Source organism: Panthera leo, chromosome D2, assembly GCF_018350215.1.
Source record: "Panthera leo isolate Ple1 chromosome D2, P.leo_Ple1_pat1.1, whole genome shotgun sequence".
In the NCBI taxonomy this organism is placed as follows: Eukaryota; Metazoa; Chordata; class Mammalia; order Carnivora; family Felidae; genus Panthera; species Panthera leo.
This window is the reverse complement of record NC_056689.1, coordinates 54,201,166-54,224,113: the sequence shown is the minus strand read 5'-3', so window position 1 is coordinate 54,224,113 and position 22,948 is coordinate 54,201,166. Positions and strand designations below refer to the sequence as shown.

General features: G+C 45.0%; 1 protein-coding gene across 1 annotated transcript in view; it reads left to right on the top strand.

Annotated features, from left to right (window-relative positions):
- PDLIM1 (PDZ and LIM domain 1) overlaps nt 1-22,948 on the top strand; it is a 48,450-nt gene that overhangs the window by 18,173 nt on the left and 7,329 nt on the right. Inside the window, exons 3-5 of the mRNA XM_042908311.1 lie at nt 288-372; nt 5,096-5,295; nt 21,824-21,975. Of these exons, the coding sequence (XP_042764245.1) occupies nt 288-372; nt 5,096-5,295; nt 21,824-21,975 (437 nt within the window). The remainder of the gene's footprint in view (nt 1-287; nt 373-5,095; nt 5,296-21,823; nt 21,976-22,948) is intronic.

Genomic DNA, 22,948 nt, shown 5'->3' with positions numbered 1-22,948 from the left:
GAGGCTGCTCGGGACTGTAGAGGAGGCTGGTGTGGCTGGGGGTCAGCGACACAGTGCAATGATGGAGGGTGAGGCTGGAAGAGGTCTGCGCCACATGGGAAGCCATCGGACGAGACGTCATCAGATGGGTGCTTTGGGAAGATCACACTCGTGGCAAACAGAGGGGAAGGCGAGTGGCAGGCAGAGTGTTCAGAGCGCAGAAGTCAGGCAGCAGTGGGCATTTTCCCGTCCTGTTTTTAGTATATGTGACTTAGCATGAATGAAACAACATTGTCAATGTGTTGCAGATCTGAACAAAAAATCTGGTCCCCCCTGGTGACAGAGGAAGGGAAACGTCATCCGTACAAGATGAATTTAGCCTCTGAACCCCAAGTAAGTACTTGTTCACCGTTGCCACTGCTCCTGTCTTGTCTTCCTTTGACACAACTGTTTGGCCTGCCCTGGGGGCCTGGGCCAAGGTCAGGAGAGCCCTCCACAGACAACCCTGGGACCTGGCTCTTGTTCACTTCTTCCCGTAAGGGAACGCGGGAGGAAAGAGCTGGAAAGCCCCAAGGCAGTGACGCCAGGGCCAGGGCTGGACACAGAGTGTAGGAAGCGATACAGGAAGTGGGTGGAAGCTTTCCTGTGCAGAATAGGGTGGCAGGACTGCATGAAATAAAGGAGCTGGCTCAGTTCACTGCGGATTTCAGATACATGTGAATCATACCAGGCATGAAAATCAGCGTGGGTCCTGAGGCCTAGAACCTGGAGGGGAATCAGAATCATAACCCTGCCTCTCCTCCCCAGACCCCACTCTCTTGTTTCCATGAGCCTTGCAACGGAAATCTCCATTTTTGTTTCACTGAGACCCTAAAATCGCTAAAATAAAGTCACTTCAGACTGAAACTGCTAGGCGGTCAGTGCACAATTTGTCAGCCAAATAGAATTTCCGAGGACAGTAAACTGTCTAAAGATCCCATATTTGTAAACAAATCGATAGTAAGTGATTTTCTTTCTTTCTTCCTTAATTGCATCTTCTAAATTATCTACAATGAATGGATTGGGCATTCTTTTGAAATAAGGGGAGGGGTACCTGGCTGGCTCAGTCGGTTAAGTGTCTAACTGTTGGTTTCGCTCAGGTCATGATCATTCAGCTTTGTGAGCTCAAGCCCCTCATCGGGCTCTGTACTGACAGCACAAAGCCTGCTTGGGATCCTCTCTCTCTACCTGATGCTACTGTCCCCTACTGATGCTGTCTCTGTCTCTCTCAAAATAAATAACTAAACTTAAAAAAAAAGTGGAAAAAACTTAAGAATGTTTAGAACATTTTTGTAAAATTCCTTGTGCCTGACCTACTTTTTACAAAGTGTGTATCTTGGATAAATTAATGAATTATTAATAACAAGTTAATAGGGGCTCCCAGCTGAGTCAGTGGAACATGTGACTCCTGATCTCAGCGTTGTAAATTCAAGCCCCATGTTGGGTGTAGAGATTACTTGGTTTAAAATCTTAAAAAATAAATAATAAGTAAATTGAGAATGGATTTTGAAAACTTCTCTTAGGCTGATGTGTGATTGTTATACATTTAACCCCAGCTGAAGATTTGAACTTTAATTTTTTTTCCTAAAAAAATTTGGGACACAACTTACTTTTTATGATGAATCAAGATACAATAAAAAGATAGCACATAACTAGATCTCCTTTATACATGACAGAAGCTTCTATGAAAATGAACTCACAAAGTATGTTGGTGTGAATAAATGGTTGTTTGTAAGTCATGTTTTCTCAAAGGTATCCATTAAAATTTCTGAAATGTAGGCATACAGCATTTTTTTCATTAATATAATAAAAATCATACTCAAGAAATCCTAAGAGTTACATCAAGGACAATTTTGAATCTGGCATTTCAGAACTGGCATGAACATGTTCAGCTCCTATAAGGAAAGCTCATAAAATGGCACTCAGTTGTAAACTAGCAGTTGTAAAAAAGTTAATTTTTTAAGTTTATTTATTTTTAGCAATCTTTATACTCAACATGGGGTTCGAACTCATGACCCTGAGATCGAGAGTTGCATGTTCTTCCTACCGAGCCAGCCAGACTCCGCGTGCAAACTAATTTTAAATGTGCCACTGTTAATTCCAATTTCCCAAGGCGTTCTTAGCCACTTCACTGAATTTACTATAAGTGTTAAGTTCTAATGTGCTAAGTTGTGACATATTTTATAATACGTAAGAAATGGTTTTGTTCTGATTTGGTCTACCTAAAATCTTACTTTTCACTTACATAAGGGAATACTTCCATTTCAGTTATACTTTTTATATCTTATACTTGAATTTTCATCGTTAAGCCTATAGTCTGGTTCCTATATTAGTATTTTGAAGGTAGTTCTCTTCAAAAAAAAATTTAAAAAGTTCTCTGATGCTTTAACACCTGAGTATATTTTTCTTTTGATTCAGTAATTCTTTGTTCCTATGAAAAACTTCCCACTCTCCTTTTCCCAAAACCTTTCACTTCCAGTCATTCTAAAATAAAAGAATGAGTAAGAACAGAGTTCATCTATAATTAAAAGATCTGTTAGTTCATGTAATGCCAGCCACCACCCCGGCTTATCTGAGGTCAGGGTAGTCACACACCTAGTTTATATTTCCTCATTATTCAGTTTCCTTGGAGACTGATAAATACAAAGCCCAAACAATTACATCATCCATTCCAGAGGCAGGCCCTGAATTAACCGCCTGACTTCTGGAAAGACCAGTATTCACATGGGGTTAGAGATACTCCTTTTAAGTACAAAACGGATGTATTCTCAGAAGATTCTCTATAAAGTGAAAAAGGAGAACGTCCAACCGGAATAATTTTCTATTGACTCTCCATTCTAATTGGAAATGTGTGTCTGGGGAGGGAGAAGGGACCGGACACTGACTGAATGTCTGCTTTGTGGCAGTCACTGTCGTTGGTACACTGATAGGTCATACCAAGTGCTTGTGAGAGAAAGCTTTACTTACTTCCATGTAAAGATGAGAAATGGCCTCAGAGAGGTATAACTTGCCCAAAGCCAGAGAGGAAATGATGGGAAAAATGGAGCCAAAACAGAAAAATAGGAATCTTCCTTGGCGCTCAGCATCCTGTGCTGCTCCTTGGAATTGCTGTGGAGACGGAGGTGACGACGGAATTGCGTCCCTGGCTGCAGCTGTGGGTCTGTCCTGCAGTGCTGTAGGGCAGCCACTGACGTGGGCCAAAGTCCCAGGCCACCAGCCATCTGCAAGTCCCCTGCTGTTAACGACTATGTATTATTCCTCATGGTAGTTGTGCCATAAGATTTACTTAACCATGCTTTGATTACTGATAAAGTCATTTTTTTTTTTTTTTTGGTTTATTTTGGGGGGAAGAGAGAGAGTGAAAGTGAGCGAGGTAGGGGCGAGAGAGAGGGAAACAGGATCTGAAGCGGGCTCTGCACTGATAGCAGAGGGCCCAGTGCAGGGCTCTAACTCATGAGCTGTGAGATTGTGACCTGAGCCAAAGTTGGCCTGAGCCACCCGGGTATCCCTGCTAAAGTCATTTTCTTAACTAGTTATACTTCCCCTTTTGTGAATGATCTGTGTGTACTTAGCTTTTGTCCAGTGTGGACAAAGTCCACTCAATGTAACTTATACATTAAAACCTCACTGGTTCTGACTTGTCGAAGAGAAGCCTATCTGAATAGTGAAAAATCTCAATCATAAAACTATTTTCTTTTTGTCTTTTATTTTTAATCAGTACCCAGTGAGGGGCGCCTAGGTGGTTCAGTCAGGTGAGAGTCCGACTTCAGCTCAGGCCGTGATCTCACAGTTTGTGAGTCTGAGCTCCGCATCAGCTGTCAGCACAGAGCCTGCTTCAGATCCTCTGTCCCCCTCTCTCTGCCCCTCCCCTGCTTGTGTGCACATGCTCACGCTCTCTCTCTCTCTCAGTACACAGTGAATTAAATTGTTACTTTTCATTGTAATGTATTCTAAGAAAGCGTGAAAGACAACGTTTCAGTGAAAGATTAAGAAAAAAAAAAGGAGCAACAGACAGAAGACTGGAAGGAAATCTTTTGGGATCAGTTCTTCTGGGCCTGAGTGTTAAGAAGGGGGCCAGCGTTCAGGAAGGTTCTATGTTGGGGAACACAGAAAATACGATGCATGTTGAGTTTAGTAGCTGCACAGAGCGTGCTATCGGGTGGGTCCAGGACATTCGTGCAGAAAGCACCTTCCTGACTGAGTTGTCAGAAAAATCCATGATTTTTAAAACCAGGAATGTTAGTTTAGAAAGTTTGCGGGGGGGGGGGGGGTTGTTTGCAAAGACGCAATGAGCTCTGGAGCTGTAGGAATTATCCTTGGCTCCTGGCAGTCCAGGGAAGGGGTGGAGGGCACTGTCTCAAATTACAGAAAGAGGGGGGGATGAGCCCAGACAAGATCAAAGTCCTCTCCGTCAGCTCCCCCCAGGCACCGCCCCTGTAACAGGTATCGCCTAGCCTTCCATCTGGGCAGCCTTGTCCTTCTAGAGAAACTGCAGATCCTGAACTCCCTTTACCCCTTCCTGCTGGAGCCCTGAACCACCTCTGCCTCCTCAGCAGCTGCTTTGCCCGGTGGCCCCGTGGGCTTCTTATCTTGCTTGTCTAATCCCCTCAGTTCTAGGAAGTTTGTCTCTACCTTTTATCATCTCCTGCTCTGCACTGACCCAGGCACCAAGAGCCTGCCTGTTCTCCTCCTTGTACCGTAATCCCTTTGGAATGTACTCTGAAAGGGAGTTTCAGCCCAAGCTTGGATCATGACAGCCCAAGGCATCTAGAGGTGTTATGCCCAGGGGGTGCCTAGCAGCAGATTAGGCTTTGACTGGGCCTCCAGGGAGAACAAGGTGGAGCTGGCATGTGAAACCCACATGCCCAGCTGGAGATTTACCCCAGTCGGTCGGTTGGTCGTCGGTCGGTCAGTGGGTCCGTTGCCTGCGTGTCTGGTGGGCACGTCAGAGCCCCTCAGTTGAAGTTTGGTGTTGAACCAGGGCTACCACAGCTCAACAGAACACCTTTCTTTCTGGCACTCAGCCTGCAGTGTCTCTCGGGGGTGTGCACTGATCTCCTCTGATCTCTGCCTACAGGAGGTCCCACACATAGGGAGTGCCCACAACCGGAGTGCCGTGCCCTTTACCGCCTCACCGGCCACCAGCTCTGCCCCCAGGGTCATCACAAACCAGTACAACAATCCAGCTGGCCTCTATTCCTCTGAAAACATCTCCAACTTCAACAACGCCTTGGAGTCCAAGACAGCAGCCAGCGGGCAAGAGACAAATGGCAGAGCGTAAGTAGGCCCTTGGATCCCCCCACAGGCCAGTCCTGGAAAAGGCTGCGCATGGCAGGACCAGGTTCATCCAGACGGGTGGGAAGAGGTTGAGCCACCAACCCAGAGAGAAAACTGTCTACTTTAGCACTGTTCTTTCTGCATTCATTTTCCGTTATCTCTGAAAAAGGGGCAAATACCACCTGCCGTATAGGGTTGTTGTGAACATAAGAAGTAACATGTAAAGAGTCTGGTACCATATCTGGCACAAACTAATCAATTATTCACCAAGACTGACATTGTTATTTCCCTGATTTCTCTGGTCATCATCATCTTCTCAGTGAACATATTCCCTCTTTGACAGTCCTACTGATTCCTGAGATATTTTTGTTTGTTTTGAGAGAGAGAGAGAGAGAGAGAGAGAGAATATCCCAAGCAGGCTCTGCACTGGCAGCACAGAGCCCGACGCAGAGCTCGAACTCACGAACCATGAGATCATGACCTGAGCCGCAATCAAGAGTCAGACGCTCCACTGAATGAGCCACCCAGGTGCCCCCTGAGATATTCTTTAGTATTTATAGTTTGGGGTTTCTGCTTGTGTTCACCATCTGATCTGAACAAAGGATGAGTACTTCATGATGAAATGTTTGGGAACCAGCGTCTGCTTTTTTCCCTACAGTGGCCCACTGGAAATAATAGAAGTTTGTGAGGATATAAATGTGTGTCTGTTGGAACCGGTTCTGATCTGGGGCAGACACAGGGGAGAGGAGGGCTGCAGGTGGACAGGGTAGAGAGTTCTAAGGAAACAGCTTTCTCAGGGCTGGGGAGGCCTGTCCCCTCCTGTCACCAATCTCAGTTTTTATCCAGAGTATCCTCTGTCTTCCCAGCATAGGAGGCCCAGTGTCCGCTCCATCCTGGACTCTTTGAAGATGAATCTGGAAACACTGGGGATACTGCAACCCACAGCAAAGGAACTGGGTTTGAGGATGGAGAGTAGGAGGTGGGACCAGTTCTCTCTCTGTGGGTTAAAAGGGGACAGACTAGGTCCCAAGTTGCCACCTCCCATGCCCAAATGTGGCAGGGAAGATAAGGACCTGAGGGCAGAGCTCAGAGTGCAGACAAAGGGAGCAGAGTGGCCTGTAAGCAGCTGGATGTGCAGCAGCCCAGAGTGGTTCCAGCAGCTCTGCTCATTAATTAATTCCTGCTAATTAATTTCACTGAAACAGAAGCTCTCAGAAAGCCTCTTTTTATCTGAAACCCCCTGATTTAAAAAAAATTGTTTTTTATTAAAAACAAATTTTTTAATGTTTATTTCGTTTTGAGAGAGAGTGAAACACAGAGTGTGAGTGGGGGAGGGTCAGAGAAAGAGAGAGAGAGAGAGGGAGACACAGAATCTGAAGTGGGGTCCAGGCTGTGAGCTGTCAGCACAGAGCCCGACGCGGGGCTCGAACTCACAGACTATGAGATTATGACCTGAGCCAAAGTCGGCCACTTCACCAACTGAGCCACCCATGTGCCCCCCCACCAATTTTTTTTTTAATGTTTCTATTTTTGAGAGAGAGAGAGAGACAGAGTATGAGCAGGGGAGAGGCAGAGGGAGAGAGGGAGACACAGAATCCGAAGCAGGCTCCAAACTCTGAGCTGTCAGCGCAGAGCCTGACGTGGGGCTTGAACTCACAGAGTTGTGAGATCATGACCCGAGCTGAAGTCGGACACTTAACCAACAGAGCCACCCAGGTGCCCCTGAAACCCCCTGATTTATAAATGTTGGTGACAGTTACATTTGTTGGAAAATACCATGTGATCCAAACCTTGTCCAATCTCTGAGGATCTTTCCCACTTAGAATCCTCAGTTCTTACATTAGCCCTAAAGCCCATTTTGCTGTTCAGTTTCTTCCCAATTTACCTTTAACAAGAGTCTGCTCGGCTCTTAGAGTGAGTAAATTGCAGACCCGTTGCTTCAGAGGCAGGTTAGGTGAGAGTTAAGGCATGCGAGTTTCCAGACTACTTAACTGTTCGGAAAGGGCTGTCATGGGGATCCCTCTCAAGGGCTCCTTGGTCCTACCGTGCATATAGCCCCCCTCTCCCTGCAAAGGGAGATGGACATTACTGGGTAGCCACTGCATGCAAGTCCCTGTGCCCAGCGCCAAAAGGCTCTGCGATTTCCTTTTAAGTTTCTTAGTGTCTAGTAGGGGAGACTTTTTGCCAGATGCCTTTGGCTTTACAAGATGTTCAAGGTTATTGACGTTTATTGTAGTAACTGAGGCAAAGTGGCTACTAGTGTCTTCTTCCCCCAAATTCTGATTCCTGCAGTGCCTTCAAGCCAGTTGCTTGAGGTGATGATGTCCTTCAAAGTGACTACAGGGGAATTTGGAGGTATCTGAGAAAGAGCGCCGTGCCGGGCCCCCCGAGCTTTCCACAGACACACCCTGAAGGGAACCTTGCTTTCATGCAGCTCCATTGGGAGCCGAGTGACAGGAAAACCGAGGGCCATGATCCCTGTTCTTTGCTGCTTTGGTGCTGGTGGAGGCTGAGAACGTGACCCTCTTTTACTGTCCTAGAGTGGAATGTTCTGCGATCTGGATTTAATAACCCAGGAAATGACACATCCTTAATTGAAAGAGCTGCTATGCATTGGGAGAAATATGTGCCTGGGAAGTATTTTTAGTATGGCCTTGGCGGTTATTCCTTCATTAATGTCTTCTTTCTCCTTTCATGCTCCCTGCCTGCTCTCCGCCTCCAATCTGAAACAATTAAGTCTGAAACTGTCTGGACACTTGCAAGCCTTTCCTCCAGCCCCCGTCCCCTGGCTGCAGCAGGCTCTGAGTCTTGTACCAAGAATCTCCTTCGAGATTTTCTCCGCATAGGGGGCCGAGCTTCTGCCTCATCTCAAACTCTTTGAAGATGAATCCAGAAACAGTGGGAATACCAGCAGCCTGTGGCAAAGACAGTGACCGAAAGGGCCATGCTGCCCGTCGTGGGGCTCTGCTTACTAGCCTGCTTCTAGAGCAGCCACTTGTGCATTCTCAGAGAAGGATTGTCCTGCATACCCAGCAGCCGCGGGGTAACTTGCTTGCTCAGTCAGCAGAAGTCCCAGGCACTCACTCACCCCCACTGTTTAGTCTGTAAAATTCAGAGGTTCCACAGTTGGCTCTCTTCATACTTTGTGTCTGAGGTCATCACTGATTCCCTGGGGCTCTCTGAGTTTCTTTGTCCCATGCACTTCAAAGCAGCCTAGTGTGTGTGTGGCTCAGTGTCTCACAGGGCGTCCTAGGGCCGCGTCCCCACGTGACGATACAGACTGCTTTGCTGCTTCCAAACTAAACTAGGATGGAGGGCGAGAGGGCACCATCCGCCGCCTGTGCTCCCAGCGCGCACACAGCTGACTGGGAGAGCCTTTAGGTCAGTTCAGCCTAACACTCATTTATTGAGTGCCTTCTGTGTACCAGGTGGGTGGAGGAAATGTTGCTGTGTTCAAACGAAAGCTTTCACCTGCCTTCCGACCTCTTTCAACTGATTTTAGGGGCTATAGCCATTTTCTGGTGATTCAGAGCCTGTATTTCCTTGTAGATATGATGCTGCTTAATACTTTCCCAAAGGTACAGGCTTCGTAGATAGAGGGCCCTTGAATTCCAACTGGGCTTCTTAGGCAGACCATGTAACCTCTCTGAGACTCAGCACCCCCATCTCTCAGGTGTGTGTAATACACCTAAATGACCTACCTCACCAGCAGGCTATTCAGAGAATGCGCTGAGGTGTGCAAATAGCACCCAGAACAGCACCTGGCCTCTGGCAGGTGCTCAGTGAATGCCAGTTATTCCTGATTTCACTGCCCATGAGGACTCCATACCCATCACTTCTGAGTACTGGGGCCTCCAGAAGAGCAGAAGCATGCAGATAAACATTATGGAGAAGATTTTGCTGTGACTTATGGTAGACTTCTTTCTTTCCAGCATTGTGGCTTCAGTCCTGCCAACCAGCACCATTCATCACCTTCCTGATGGAGTGGTGGCCTCTTCATGGAATGATTGGTTGGGCTCCCTTCACCAACACAGTAGTCCAAGCATACTAACTCTTCCAACTTGTGTTCTCAGGAGATCTCCCCATATACTCACGAGGCCTGTATCTAAGCAGGTGCAGGGGGAATAAAGGGATGCATTGTTCTCTATTCAGATGATATCAGAGGGATGGTATTAATCCTGACGCGTTCACAGCTGGATGGGAAGAAAATCTCTATCATGAAGGTGGCTGTTTGCCACCTAGCTAAACTTGCCCGTGGCCCACAGAAAATTGGCTCGGGAGTCTGGAGTCCTCTCCTGGTGCCCATAATTACTCCTCTGGTTTCTTATTACAGGTCCAACATCCAGGCCTTTGAAGACTAAAACGTAGGGAGCATTCTGGCTAGGCTCCTTTTCCAAAAATGATTATGTAGGGTTTCTCAGTACTGCATTTTTTGGTGAACAGTGGGGTAACCAAGTTGAGGCATCTCAGACATGAAGAGTTTTTCTGAGTCAACCTGCATCCTTCACCCCCACTTACATAAATAGCAAGCACTAAAAATCTATGTCTACATTATTTCCAATTAACGCTTAACTTCCATCATGTGGGGAAACGTAATTAAACTGTTTATCTTAATTGTAGATTCACATGCAGTTATAGGAAATAATAGAGGTCCTCTATACCCTTTACCCCGTCCCCTTCAGTGGTACCACCTTGAAAACTATATAGTACAGTATCAAAACTGAAATGTTGGCATCGATACGGGCAAGAGAGAGGATTTCCATCACCACAGGGATCTCTCATGTCACCTCTTATGGCCACACCCAACTCCTCCCACCCTCCTTAACCTCTGGTAACCCCCTAATCTGCTATCTGCTATCTATTATTTCAAGAACGTTATATTGATGGAATCATATAAGATGTGACTTTTTGGAATTGGCTTTTGTTTTTTTTTTTTAACTTAGCATCGTTCACTGGAGATTTATTTGATTTATTCAGGTTGTACCAATAGTAACTTTTTTTTTCCTGTTCTAAGGATTTTTTTTTTCATTGTAGTAAAAATACTTAAAATATACCATCTTACGGGCACCTGGCTGGCTCAGTCTTGATCTCAGGGTTGTGAGTTCAAGCCCATGTTGGGTATAGAGATTACTTAAAAATAAATCTTAAAAATAAAATAAAATAAAATCTATCATCTTAACCGTTTTTTAAGTGTATAGGACTGGTAACTATACGCACATCTTTGTGCAACAGATCTCTAGAACTTTTTCTTGCAAAACAAATTCTGTATCCATTGAACAACCCTGCTCTTCCCTTCCTGCACTGTTTCTAAGAGTGAGTATTTTAGGTACCTCATATAAGTAGAATTACGCAGCTATCTATTGCATTGTGACTGGTTTATGTCACTCAGCATAATGTCATCAAGATTCATCCATGTTGCAGCATGTGACAGTTGCTTTTTTTTTTTTTAAGGCTCAGTAATCTTCCACCGTCTGTCTGTACCACACTTTGATTATCCACTCATCTGTCAATGGGCATTTACGTTGCTTCCACCCCTCAGCTATTGTGAATAATGTTGCAATGACCGTGAGTGTGCAAATATCGTTTTGAGATCCTGATTTTAATTCTTTTGGCTAGATACCCAAAAACAGGATTTCTGGGTCATATGGTAATTTTCTTTTTTCTTTTTTGAGGAACCTCCATAGTGTTTTCCATAGCACTATGCTATTTTGCATTGTCACCAACAGTGCACAGGGTTCCAGTTTCTCCATCCTTACCAACATTTGTGGTTCTTTTGGGTCTTGGTTTTTGGTTTCGTTTTGGATGGTTGTTTTTTTGTTTTTGTGTGTGTGTGTGTTTTGGTAGCAGCTATTCTATAACTTTTCATATTGTTGCTGGCCAGTATGTATCTTCTTGGAGAAATGTATATTCACACCCTTTGCTCATTTTAAAAATCAGGTTATTTGGGTTTTTTGTCATGGAGTTGTAGGAGTCCTTTACATACTCTGGATATTAACCCCTTATCAAATATATGGTTTGCAAATATTTTTCCCATTCCACAGATTGCCTCTTCAGTCTGTTAATTGCTTCTTTTGGTGTTTAGAAGTTTGTTCTTAAAAAGTTTAAATACTCCCACTTGTCTAATTTTGATTTTGTTGCCCGTGCCTTTGGTGTTAATTCAAGAAATCATTTCCAAGACTAATGTCAGAAAGCTTTACCTCTATGTATTCTTCTAGGATTTTTATTTCATTAAGTCTTTAGTCAATTTTTTAGCTGATTTATTTATGGTGAGATAAAGGTCCATTTTCATTCTTTTATATACAGATACCCAGTTTTCTCAAACCATTTATTGAAGAGACAATCCTTTCTGCATTGTGTATTCTTGGCATCCTTATCAAAGATCATTTTTACCCTATTTGCCAGGGTTTTTTTCTGGGCTCTGTATTTTCTTCCATTGATCTGTATGTCTGTCTTTATGCAAGTACCACACTGTTTTGGTTGCTGTAGCTTTTATATTATGTTTTGACATCAGGAAATGTGATACCTCTGGTTTTGCTTTACTTTCTCAAGATTGTGTTGGCTGTTTGGGGTCCCGTTAAGATTTTATATGAATTTTAGGATGCTTTTTTCTATTTCCACAAAAAAAAACAAAAAAAACCGTCGAATTTTTGATAGGGCTCGCACTGAATCTGTAGATTGCTTTCAGTAATGTGGACATTTAAAAATTTTTTAAAGTAATCTCTACACCCAATGTGGGGCTCAAATTTACAACCCCAAGATTAAGAGTCACATGCTCTACTGACTAAGCCAGCTGGGTGCCCCTGGACGTTTTAACATTATTAATCCTTCCAGTCCATAAACATGGATATCTTTCCATTTATTTGTGTCCTCTTTGATTTTTTTCATCAGTGTTTTATAGTTTTCAGTGTACAAGTCTTCATCTCTTTGGTTAAGTTTATTCCCAAAGATTTTATTCTTTTGATGCTATTGTAAATGGGATTGTTTTTTAATTTTCTTTGTGGATTGTTCATTGTCAGTGTATAGAAACACAGTTGATTTTTGTGTGTTGATTTTGTGTCCTGCAGCTTTGCTGAATTCCTTCATTCTAACAATGTTTCAATGTTTTTATTTGTGGAAATAAAAATTTTTTTATTGTGGAAAATCTTTAAGATTTTCTACATATAAGATCATTTATAAACAGGTAAGTTTACTCTTCCTTTCCAATTTGAATAATTTTTATTCCTTTTCTTGCCTAATTGCTTAGGCTAAGACTTCTAGTACTATGTTGAATAGAAGTGGTAAGAGTAGATATTGGGGCGTCTTGGGTGCCTCAGTTTGTTGAGCAACCAACCAGCTCAGGTCATGATCTCACAGTTCATGGGTTCAGGCCCCATGTCGGGCTCTGTGCTGACAGCTCAGAGCTTAGTGCCTGCTTTGGATTCTGTGTCTCCCTCTTTCTCTGTTCCTCCCCTATTTGTGCTCTCTCTTTTTCTCTCAAAAATAAATAAACATTTTAAAAAATTTAAAAAAGAAGAGTAGATATCCTTGTCTTATTCCTGATCTTAGAGGAAAAACTTTCAATTTTTTACCAGTTAAGTATGATGTTAGGTGTGGTCTTGGCATACATGGCTTTTATTATGTTGAAGTAATTTCTTTCTATTTCTGATTTGCTTAGTGTTTTTATCATGAAAATATGTTGAGTTTTATCAATTTTTTTTTTTAACTATTGAGATGCTCTTGTGGTTTCTGTCTTCTGTTCCATTAATGAAGTGTATTAGATTGATTTTTTTTAACAAGACTTTTTTTTCTTTTAAGTTTATTTACTTATTTTGAGAGAGAGAGCGTGCAAGAGGGGTCGGGGCACAGAGAGAGAATCCCAAGCAGGCTCCGCACTGTCAGCGCAGAGCCCAAACTCACAAATCGGGAGATCATGACCTGAGCCGAAACCAAGAGTCAGACGCTTAATCAACTGAGCCATCTAGGTGTCCCTACATTGATTGATTTTTGTATGTTGAGTCATCTTTGCATTCTAGAAATAAATCCAACTTAGTCATGGCGTATAGTCATTTTAATGTGCTGTTGAATTCCATTTACTGAGGATTTTGCATCAATGCTCATTGAGAATAATGGTCTGTAGTTTTATTTTTCTGTGGTACCTTTGTCTGGTTTTGGTTTCAGGGTAATGCTGGCCTCATAGAATGAGTTTGGAAGTGTTCCCTCCTCTTGAGTTATTTGGAATTGGTGTCAATTCTTCTTTAACTGTTTGGTAGATTTCTCCAATGAAGCCATCTAGTCCTGAGTTTTTTGTTGTTGAGAGATTTTTGATTACTGAGTCAACCTTGTTATTTTATTATAGGTCTGTCCAGGTTTTTTCCTTTCATGACTCCATCTTGTTAGGTTGTAGGTTTCTAGGAGTTATCTGTTTCTTCTAGCTTATCCAGTTTGTGCATATTGTTCATAAAGATCTCTTAAGATCCTTTTTATTTCTGTCATATTCATTGTAATGCCTCTTCTTTCATTTCTGATTTTTTTGTTATTTTGGTCTTCCCTCTTTTTCTTAGTCTAGCTAAGAGTTTGTCAGTTTTGTTGATGTTTATTTTTTTAAATTTATTTTTTAATGTTTATTTTTGAGAGACAGAGTGTGAGCGGGAGAGGGGCAGAGAGAGACAGACAGAATCTGAAGCAGGCTCCAGACTCTAAGCTGTCAGCACAGAGCCCAATGCTGGGCTCAAACCCACAAACCATGACATCATGACATGAGCTGAAGTTGGACACTCAGCCTACTGAGCCACCAAGGCACCCCTAATTTTTTTTTTTAAAGTTTATTTATTTTTGAAAGAGACAGAGTGCAAGTGGGGGAGGGGCAGAGGGAGAAGGAGACAGAATCTGAAGCAGGCTCCAGGCTCTGAGCTGTCAGCACTCACAAACTGTGAGATTGTGACCTGAGCCGAAGTTGGATGCTTAACTGACTGAGCCACCCAGGTGCCCCAATTTTGTTGATCTTAAAACAAAACAAAACAAAAAAATACAAACTCTTAGTTTTGTTGATGGTTTTCCATTGTTTTTCTCTCCACTATTTTGTTTATTTGTGCTCTGCTCTTTATTATTTCCTTCCTTCTGCTAACTTTGGCTTTAGTTCTTTTCTTCTCCCTTGAGATATAAAGTTTGCTTACTTGAGATCGCTCTTCTTTTTTTAATTAGGTATTTATAGCTATAAAGTCCCTTCTCAGCTTGCCACATCCCATAAGTTTTGGTATGTTATTTTTTCATTTTCTTTTTTTAAGATGTACTTTTATTATTTATTTATTTATATTTTTTGCTGATTTTTAAAAAAGTTTATCCATTTTGAAAGAGAGTAAGCGGATTGGGGCAGAAAGAAAGGGGGACAGAGGATCCAAAGCAGGCTCTGTGCTGACAGCAGAGAGCATGATGCAGGCTCGAACTCACAAATTTGTGAGATTATGACCTGAGCTGAAGTCTGACTCTTAACCGACTGAACCACCCAAGCGCCTCATGTTTTTCATTTTCATTTGTCTCAATATTTTCTAATTTCCCTTGTGATTTCTTCTTTGTCCCATTGGTTATTCAGGAGTGTATTGTTTAATTTCCACATATTTGTAAATTTTCCGGTTTTCCTTCTGCTCTTGATTTCTTGTTTCATTCCATCATGGTCAGAAAAGATACTTGATGATTTCAGTCTTCCTAAATTTAAGACTTTAAATTTTTTCTCATGCTTTGTGGCCTAACACAAGTTCTGTCTTGGAGAATATTCCACGTGCACTTGAGCAGAATGAGTATTCTGCTGTTGTTGGATGGAGTGTTTTATAGTCCGTCACAGTCCGTCTGCAGTGTGATTCAAAACCTGTCTCCTTATTGATCTTCTGTCTGATCGCTGTATCCTAATTTGTTTTTATTCCGTGGTACAGATGGACCACAGTTTAACCATTCACCCAGTGAAGAACATCTGGGTTGTGTCTGTTCTTCTGCTGTTATAAATAAAGCTGCTATAAATATAAATTATAAAAATTTATAAATAAATTTTTATTTATTTTTGAGAGAGAGAGACAGAGTGTGAGCAGGGGAGGGGCAGAGAGAGAGGGAGACCCAGAATCTGAAGCAGGGCCTAGGTCCTGAGCTGTCAGTACAGATCCCAGCGTGGGGCTCAAACTCACAAACCGCGAGATCATGACCTGAGCCAAAGTCAGACGTTCAACTGACTAAGCCACCCAGGCGCCCCCAAAGCTACTATAAACATTTGTGAACAGGTTTTTGGGCAACCATAAATTTTTAGCTCTTTGGGAGAAATGCCCAGGAGTGCAGTTGCTGGATCGTAAGGTAATTAGTTACATGGTTAATTTTATAGAAACTGCTAAACTGTTTTTTGTACAGTGTACCATTTTACATTCCTACTCACGATGTCTGAATAATCAAGTCTCTCCATATCCTCTCTAACTTTAGGTATTGTCACTATTTTTTATTTTAGCCATTCTCATAGGTGTGTAGTAATACCTCATTCTGCTTTTAATTTGTACTTTCCTCATGGGTAAAGATGTCAGACATCTTTTCATGGGCTTATTTGCCATCAGTATACTCTCCAGTCCTTTTTTCAATATCCAGTTTCAGATCCCATCCTATTTCTCAGCCTTAGTTGCTTTTCCAGAAGCTGCCATCCTCTAGGGAAGAGGGACAGTGCGCCCAACGGGGCCAAAGAGCAAACATCAGAAGGACGGACAGTTTACCGATGCAGATGGATAGGTCTATGGGTCTGTGCGCAAGCAGGTTGTAACCTGTGGGTGACAGAGCTCTGTGCTACCCAGCCCGCCAGGCCACCTCCCAGCAGCGGCTCTCAGCAGTCTTTCTCAGCAAATCTAACCACTTTGTCTTTAGGGCTGAAGCCACTCCTCTAAGTGCAAGTGAGTTGTGCCAATGACATTTACTCCCTCATTGCCCACCCACCCTCCCACCCACTGTGTAATTCGTTCACGTTCCCTCTTAAAAAGAAAACAGGCGTCTGGGTAATTATAGGGGTAATCCTCCCCAGGTTACCTCTCCCTCTCCTCTTTCTCTCCCTTTCCCAGTCAGCCTCCCGGTGGGGGGCAGGGGGCACTCGGGGTGCTCAGGTCCCCAGCTGGAAGCAGAGTCAGTCACATCAGTGAAGCTCAAAGATTGAGGGAAGGTCAAAACGGAAGTAGAAAGACGCATCAGCTGGTCACCTGCACTGGCTGCCGTGCAGGGAAGGGAAGCCAGCCACCGGCCCTGTCCACTGCTGCCGGTCCCTGCCTTTGTCTCTCCCCCTCCCGCCCACTGGGGACTGTGGGAGCCTCCCATCCCCCAGGCAGGTGATGGGCCACCTTGAGGAGTGGTCTTGGCCAAGGTAGGGGTAGAAGTCCAGTTTCCCCACTTTGCCTGTCTTGACACTGAGGTTACTCAGGCCTATTCCTTACTGCTGGACAGGAGTGAGATGTCTGGCTACCCACGTGCCCTCTGCTGCGACCACTGGAGTAAGTGGTGGCCTTGTTACTACTGGTTGGTTCTCAGAGTCCTCACTTTCTCCTAGGCTTTTCTCATTCCAGATGCATAGGATGAAAAAAGGCTCCCTACTGGCCCTTCTTTGATACCACCCCAGTGGATACTTGGGGTGCCTCATTACAGCCTGGCGAGTGTGTAAATCTAGACCTCCCACTGGCCTGGGGGGCACCTGGCCAGCTCAGTCCATAGAGCTTGTGACTCTTGATCTCAGGGTTATGAGTTCAAGTCCCACGTTGGGCATAGAGTTTACTTAAAAGAAGAGAGATGGGGGTGCCTGGGTGGCTCAGTCGATTAAGCGTCTGACTTCAGCTCAGGTCATGATCTCACGGTCCGTGAGTTCGAGCCCTGTGTCAGGCTCTGTGCTAACAGCTCAGGGCCTGGAGCCTGCTTTGGATTCTGTGTCTCCCTCTCTCTCCGACCCTTCCCCGTTCATGCACTGTCTCTCTCTCAAAACATAAATAAACATTAAAAAAAAAAAAAAAAAAAAGAGAGAGAGATGATGGAGCAGCTAAAGATTTCGATGTGATCTCAGTGGCCTTTGAAGGCCACTCAGGCCACCCTTTGGAGATGGACCATTAAGAAATGAATGGGACACTTGCGTGGCTCAGTTGGTTAAGCATCTGACTTCGGCTCAGGTCATGATCTCCCGTTTCTTGGGTTTGAGCCCTGCATCGGGTGCTGACAGCTCAGAGCCTAGAGCCTGCTTGGGATTCTGTGTCTCCCTCTCTCCCTGCCCCTCCCCTGCTCACACCCTGTCTCTCTCAAAGATAAACAAACATTAAAAAAATCTAAGAAATGACTAATATAGGGGCACCTGGGCGGTTCAGTCGGTTGAGCATCCAGTTTCAGCTCAAGTCACGATCTCACAGTTTGTGGGTTCGAGCCCCACATTGACTCTCTGCTGGATGCTTCTTCTAATTCAAATAATCCCCCTTTTTGTCCCAAACTTTGTCTCACACACAGGCAGTTTTAGGGAGGAACCAAAGTTGACTTACTATGTGAGAAACTGGGCCATTAAGGTTTTATCAGCGTGGGAACTTTTTTCTTGTGGCCTCCTTACTTTAGTTGGGATTTATATACAGATTATCAACTTGCTGCACCGGGGCTGGTTCAAGTTCTAAAAAGATTAAAGAGCCCCTTATGTCCCCACTCTGGTCACCTCATTATTTCCGTCGAACGGACTTTCATCCCGCGGCCGCTGTGCTGATCCCTTCCCCAGAGACAGGGATCTGCTGTTCTCTGTCCTCCTGGACCTTCTGACCTTCACCCCCACTACTCTTGACTGGAGCAGGCCTAGGGGGTCACACAGGGGCAGCAGGCTTGGCCTCCAGAATCTTCCTCTGCTAGACAGACTTATAGGGAGTTTCTTCTCGTCCCAAGGACCACTGGCATCCTTGAACACCTGGCTATCACAGGGAGAGGGGTCCCGGGGTTGGGATCTGAAAGAGTGACAAAAACTATGAAACGTTTAGGTAACATGATAACAAAACGTCAAACATTTGATAGCAAGAGTAACTACTGTGACTAGGGGAGAAACCAGGACTAGGAAACCAAGTGTGTAACACAGGGTTAGTGCAACAGCCTTGAGTTTGTTCTTTAAAGGAGTCGAGTTTGATTAAAAGCTTGTATTTTGTTATTAAAGTGGGAAAACTGGGTTCAGAAGAACGTGGTTAATTTTCAATGTCCCCGCCCCCCGCCGCCGACCCCACAACTACTTGTTCCCTGGTGACTCAGTCTCGTCTGTTACCTTTTTGTAACTGATTGCTGTAGAATTCGTCCTTCCATTTGTTACTACATACGAAAAATGAGAATATGCTTTTTTGGGCTCCATTTCTTATGTATGTTTTTGTCCTAGGATCAATTTTTTTTTTTTAACTGAGGATATTATTTTTGTTTTGTTTTTTTAAAGAAGATACTGATTTTTTAAAATTCCTGTGTAGTTAAATATGGTGTTATATTAATTTCAGGTATACAATATAGTGATTCAACAAATCTGTACATGACTTAGTGACCATGATAAGTGTCCTTTTAATCCCCTTCACCTGTTTCACCCAATGCCCATCCCCCCCCCCCCCCCCCCACCAGGAACCATTAGTTTTTTCTCTGTAGTTAAGAGGTTTTGGTTTGTCTCTTTTCTTCTTTGTTCGTTTGTTTTGTGGATGATATTATTTTTTACTTATATGTCTCAGTGCTTGAAATGAGGTAATGGATCGTGTTTTATAAATTGCCAAGTGGTAGAACAATCTAATCATTGCTTGAGAATAAACAGTAAATTGTTTTCCTTTTTTTTAATCACGGAAATAGTTTACAAGACTGTTTCTTGGAAGAGTAAGTGATGACCTTGTGGTTTGAGCTTTGTCATTTTTAACGTTCCCTTGGTGGCTTCCAGACATAACGACATACCCCAAAGAAGGGGAAGAATTCTCCCAAGAACATTCCATGGTCTGATCTCGATTTTAAAATAGTTCTAAGTGTAATAGGAAAAAACATTAAACATTCATCAAAAATAATGTAATATATTTATACTGGGCAAGCTCAGAACTCAAGACTCACAGAGAATCAGGCATACAACTCAGAGGTGGCCAGAGGAAGACAATGGCCCTTGGTTAAGACCACTTCTCACCATAAGTTAACTAAGTTGGGTTTAAATTTAAAAACAAAAAACAAAAAAAAAACCCAACTTCATGAAACTATTTAAAAAAAAGACCACTCCTCAAGGTGGCCCATCACCTGCCTGGGGGATGGGGGGCTCCCACAGTCCCCAGTGGGCGGGAGGGGGAGAGACAAAGGCAGGGACCGGCAGCAGTGGACAGGGCCAGTGGCTGGCTTCCCTTCCCTGCACGGCAGCCAGTGCAGGTGACCAGCTGATGCGTCTTTCTACTTCCGTTTTGACCTTCCCTCAATCTTTGAGCTTCACTGATGTGACTGACTCTGCTTCCAGCTGGGGACCTGAGCACCCCGAGTGCCCCCTGCCCCCCACCGGGAGGCTGACTGGGAAAGGGAGAGAAAGAGGAGAGGGAGAGGTAACCTGGGGAGGATTACCCCTATAATTACCCAGACGCCTGTTTTCTTTTTAAGAGGGAACGTGAACGAATTACACAGTGGGTGGGAGGGTGGGTGGGCAATGAGGGAGTAAATGTCATTGGCACAACTCACTTGCACTTAGAGGAGTGGCTTCAGCCCTAAAGACAAAGTGGTTAGATTTGCTGAGAAAGACTGCTGAGAGCCGCTGCTGGGAGGTGGCCTGGCGGGCTGGGTAGCACAGAGCTCTGTCACCCACAGGTTACAACCTGCTTGCGCACAGACCCATAGACCTATCCATCTGCATCGGTAAACTGTCCGTCCTTCTGATGTTTGCTCTTTGGCCCCGTTGGGCGCACTGTCCCTCATCCCTAGAGGATGGCAGCTTCTGGAAAAGCAACTGAGCCTGAGAAACAAGGTTGATCTGGGCCCAGGAGGCTGGGCTGCCATTTCCCTGGCACACCCCTGGGAGGTCCTGCCACCCTGTAGGGTACCCTGTGACCCCGTAGGAGCAGAGAGGGTGCAGCAAATTGATCCCTTTGGCAATTGCCCTTCACTTCCCTCACACTGGCTGAGCCCTGGCCCTGTGCCATGCACTGATCAGGGTCAAGAACGTACGGGTGAACAAGACCGACCAAGGCCCTGTCCTCATGGGGCTCACTGTCTAGGGGGAGAGGGACAATAAGGAAACAGATGCATGTAGGATTCATAGGACGAGGGTGAGAAATAAAGTGGGGTAAGATGCCGTAGAGTGAAGAGGGTGACCGCGGGGGTGGGCGGGTTGTTTTCAGTTGGGGACCGGGAGCCCTCTCTAAGGAGGGACATCTGAGCAGAGACAGGAGGGAAACATGGCAGCCATGTGGCGATCTGGAGGGAGAGCACTCCAGGCACCGGGAGCAGTAAGTGCAGAGGGTCTAAGGCTGCCGTGTCCTGGAAACAGCGTGGAGGCTGGTGTGACTAGAGCCGAGCGAGCAAGGGGTGGCAGGCCGTGTGCTTGCAGAGGGGAGCAGATCACATCCTCCAGGGCCTTTCAACTTTACGTAATGAATGTTTATGCCAAAGAAGATGAATTTGATTAAACTTGTATTTTGTTATTAGAACTGTAAATATTTGGTTCTAAGTCAGATGAGACCCTTGGAGCCACATCACAACACCGTGCAGTTCTTGTGTTTAATACATCACGTGGCCTCTGTTTGGAAATAAGACTGTCCCAGGCAGAGGATGGCAGTGCAGGGGCCAGTGATGAGGGTGGTCCATGGTGCCGGTCGGTGGCGGTGGCTTGGACACGGGCGGAGGTGGGGGGTGCTGAGGAGGGGGGTCGGGACAGACTTTGCAGGTAGAGCTGACTAGGGTCTCCCTCCCTGTTACCCCTTCTGACACCAGGCAGCAGAGACTTCTCACTGGACAGGCCTTGGGGGGAAGCAGCCCCAGCTCGACCTGTCCTGTCCTGGGGAGCCATCCTATCCTGTCCTGGGGAGGCGTCCTGCCCCGGGGAGCCATCCTGTCCCAGGGAGCCATCCTTTCCTGCCCTGGGAAACCGAGCTCAGGCCTCAGCCCCTCCCTCACATTGGAACAGCACTTTATTAATAAAGAGAAGAATTTATGAGGCCTGTACTGAGGAGACCCAGCTGAGCTTTCAATGGTCAGGTTGTGGTTGACATTTTTTCTCCTCTAAATTTTCTTTAGACATAATGTTGTTTATGTAATTAAGAAAGAAGCATAGCTTTCCCATTCCATGGGATTAGGCCAAATAGTAATTGAATTACTGAAACTCTTTGAGAAGATAGCCTCTTACTGCCTTGAAGCAGTACCAGCTCTGAATATACACACCTCATACTACTGGTGGGAAGTCTGCGGCTGAGTTAAGAGAGGGCTTTGTCCGATGGGATCCTTTCTATCTACTCTTTGATTCAGGGGTGTCTTCACTTGGAAAGGGGTGCCTCGTGATTTTTTTCTAACTTCTGACATGTCCTAATAAATTTCCAAACATTCTTTACAGCTTAGACCATTCTCAGCCTCCAAGCGGACTCGTCATCGACAAAGAATCTGAAGTTTACAAGATGCTCCAAGAGAAACAGGAGTTAAATGAGCCCCCCAAGCAGTCCACCTCATTCCTGGTTTTGCAGGAAATCCTGGAGTCTGAGGAGAAAGGTAATCAACCCTGAGTGCATGCGTGTGGTCAGAGGCTCTTGGGCAAGGCCTGGGTGAGGGTCCATTGTGTCTGAAACAAAGGGACTACAGTCTTGAGTTGGTGAAAGGGGCACGGTGTGCTTTGGAAAGCATGGCTTTTAAAATGCCGAGGGGCTCCTGGGTGGCTCATTCGGTTGAGCGTCCAACTCTTGGTTCCAGCTCAGGTCATGATCTCACAGTTCATCGGTTCGAGCCCCACCTTGGGCTCTGTGCTGACAGTGCAGAGCCTGCTTGGGATTTCTCTTTCCGCCCACCCTGCCCCTCCCCACCTTGCTCTCGCTCTCTCAAAAAATAAATAAACATTAAAAAATTAATTAAAAAAATGCTAAAAGCTCTGAGAGAGGGGTCCCTGGGTGGCTTAGTCGGTTGAGTGTCCGACTTCGTCTTGGGTCATATCTCGCGGTTCGCGAGTTCAAGCCCCGTGTCAGGCTCTGTGCTGACAGCTCGGAGCCTGGAGCCTGCTTCGGATTCTGTGTCTCCCTCTCTCTCTGCCCCTCCCCCACTCGCAGTCTGTCTCTCTGTCTCTCAAAAATAAATAAACGTTAATAAATAAATAAATAAATAAATAAATAAATAAATAAATAAAAGCTCTGAGAGAGAGAGAGAGAAAGAGAAAGAGAGAATGCATGAGCTCCCAAGCACACCTGGCCAGGTGTTCTCTGTCACATGAGCTTTAGGAGGCTGACGTCAGGGTGAGCTTGACTGTTGTGGGAACCTGTTCTTCTTTCCCTTGGCCATTTGTTGGGCTTGAGCCCATGCTGCTGCGGTGGCTGACACATGTGACTGGGTGAAGGCCGCGAGCCGTGACAAGCAGAATGAAAAGGAAGCAGCAACACGGAGCTGGGTGCTGGGCTTTTACTCTGGGGCGGTGCATTTGTTCTTGCTTTAGGGTAGGTGGACTCCCGAGAGCCAGAGAGCCCCGGTTTGGCCCCAT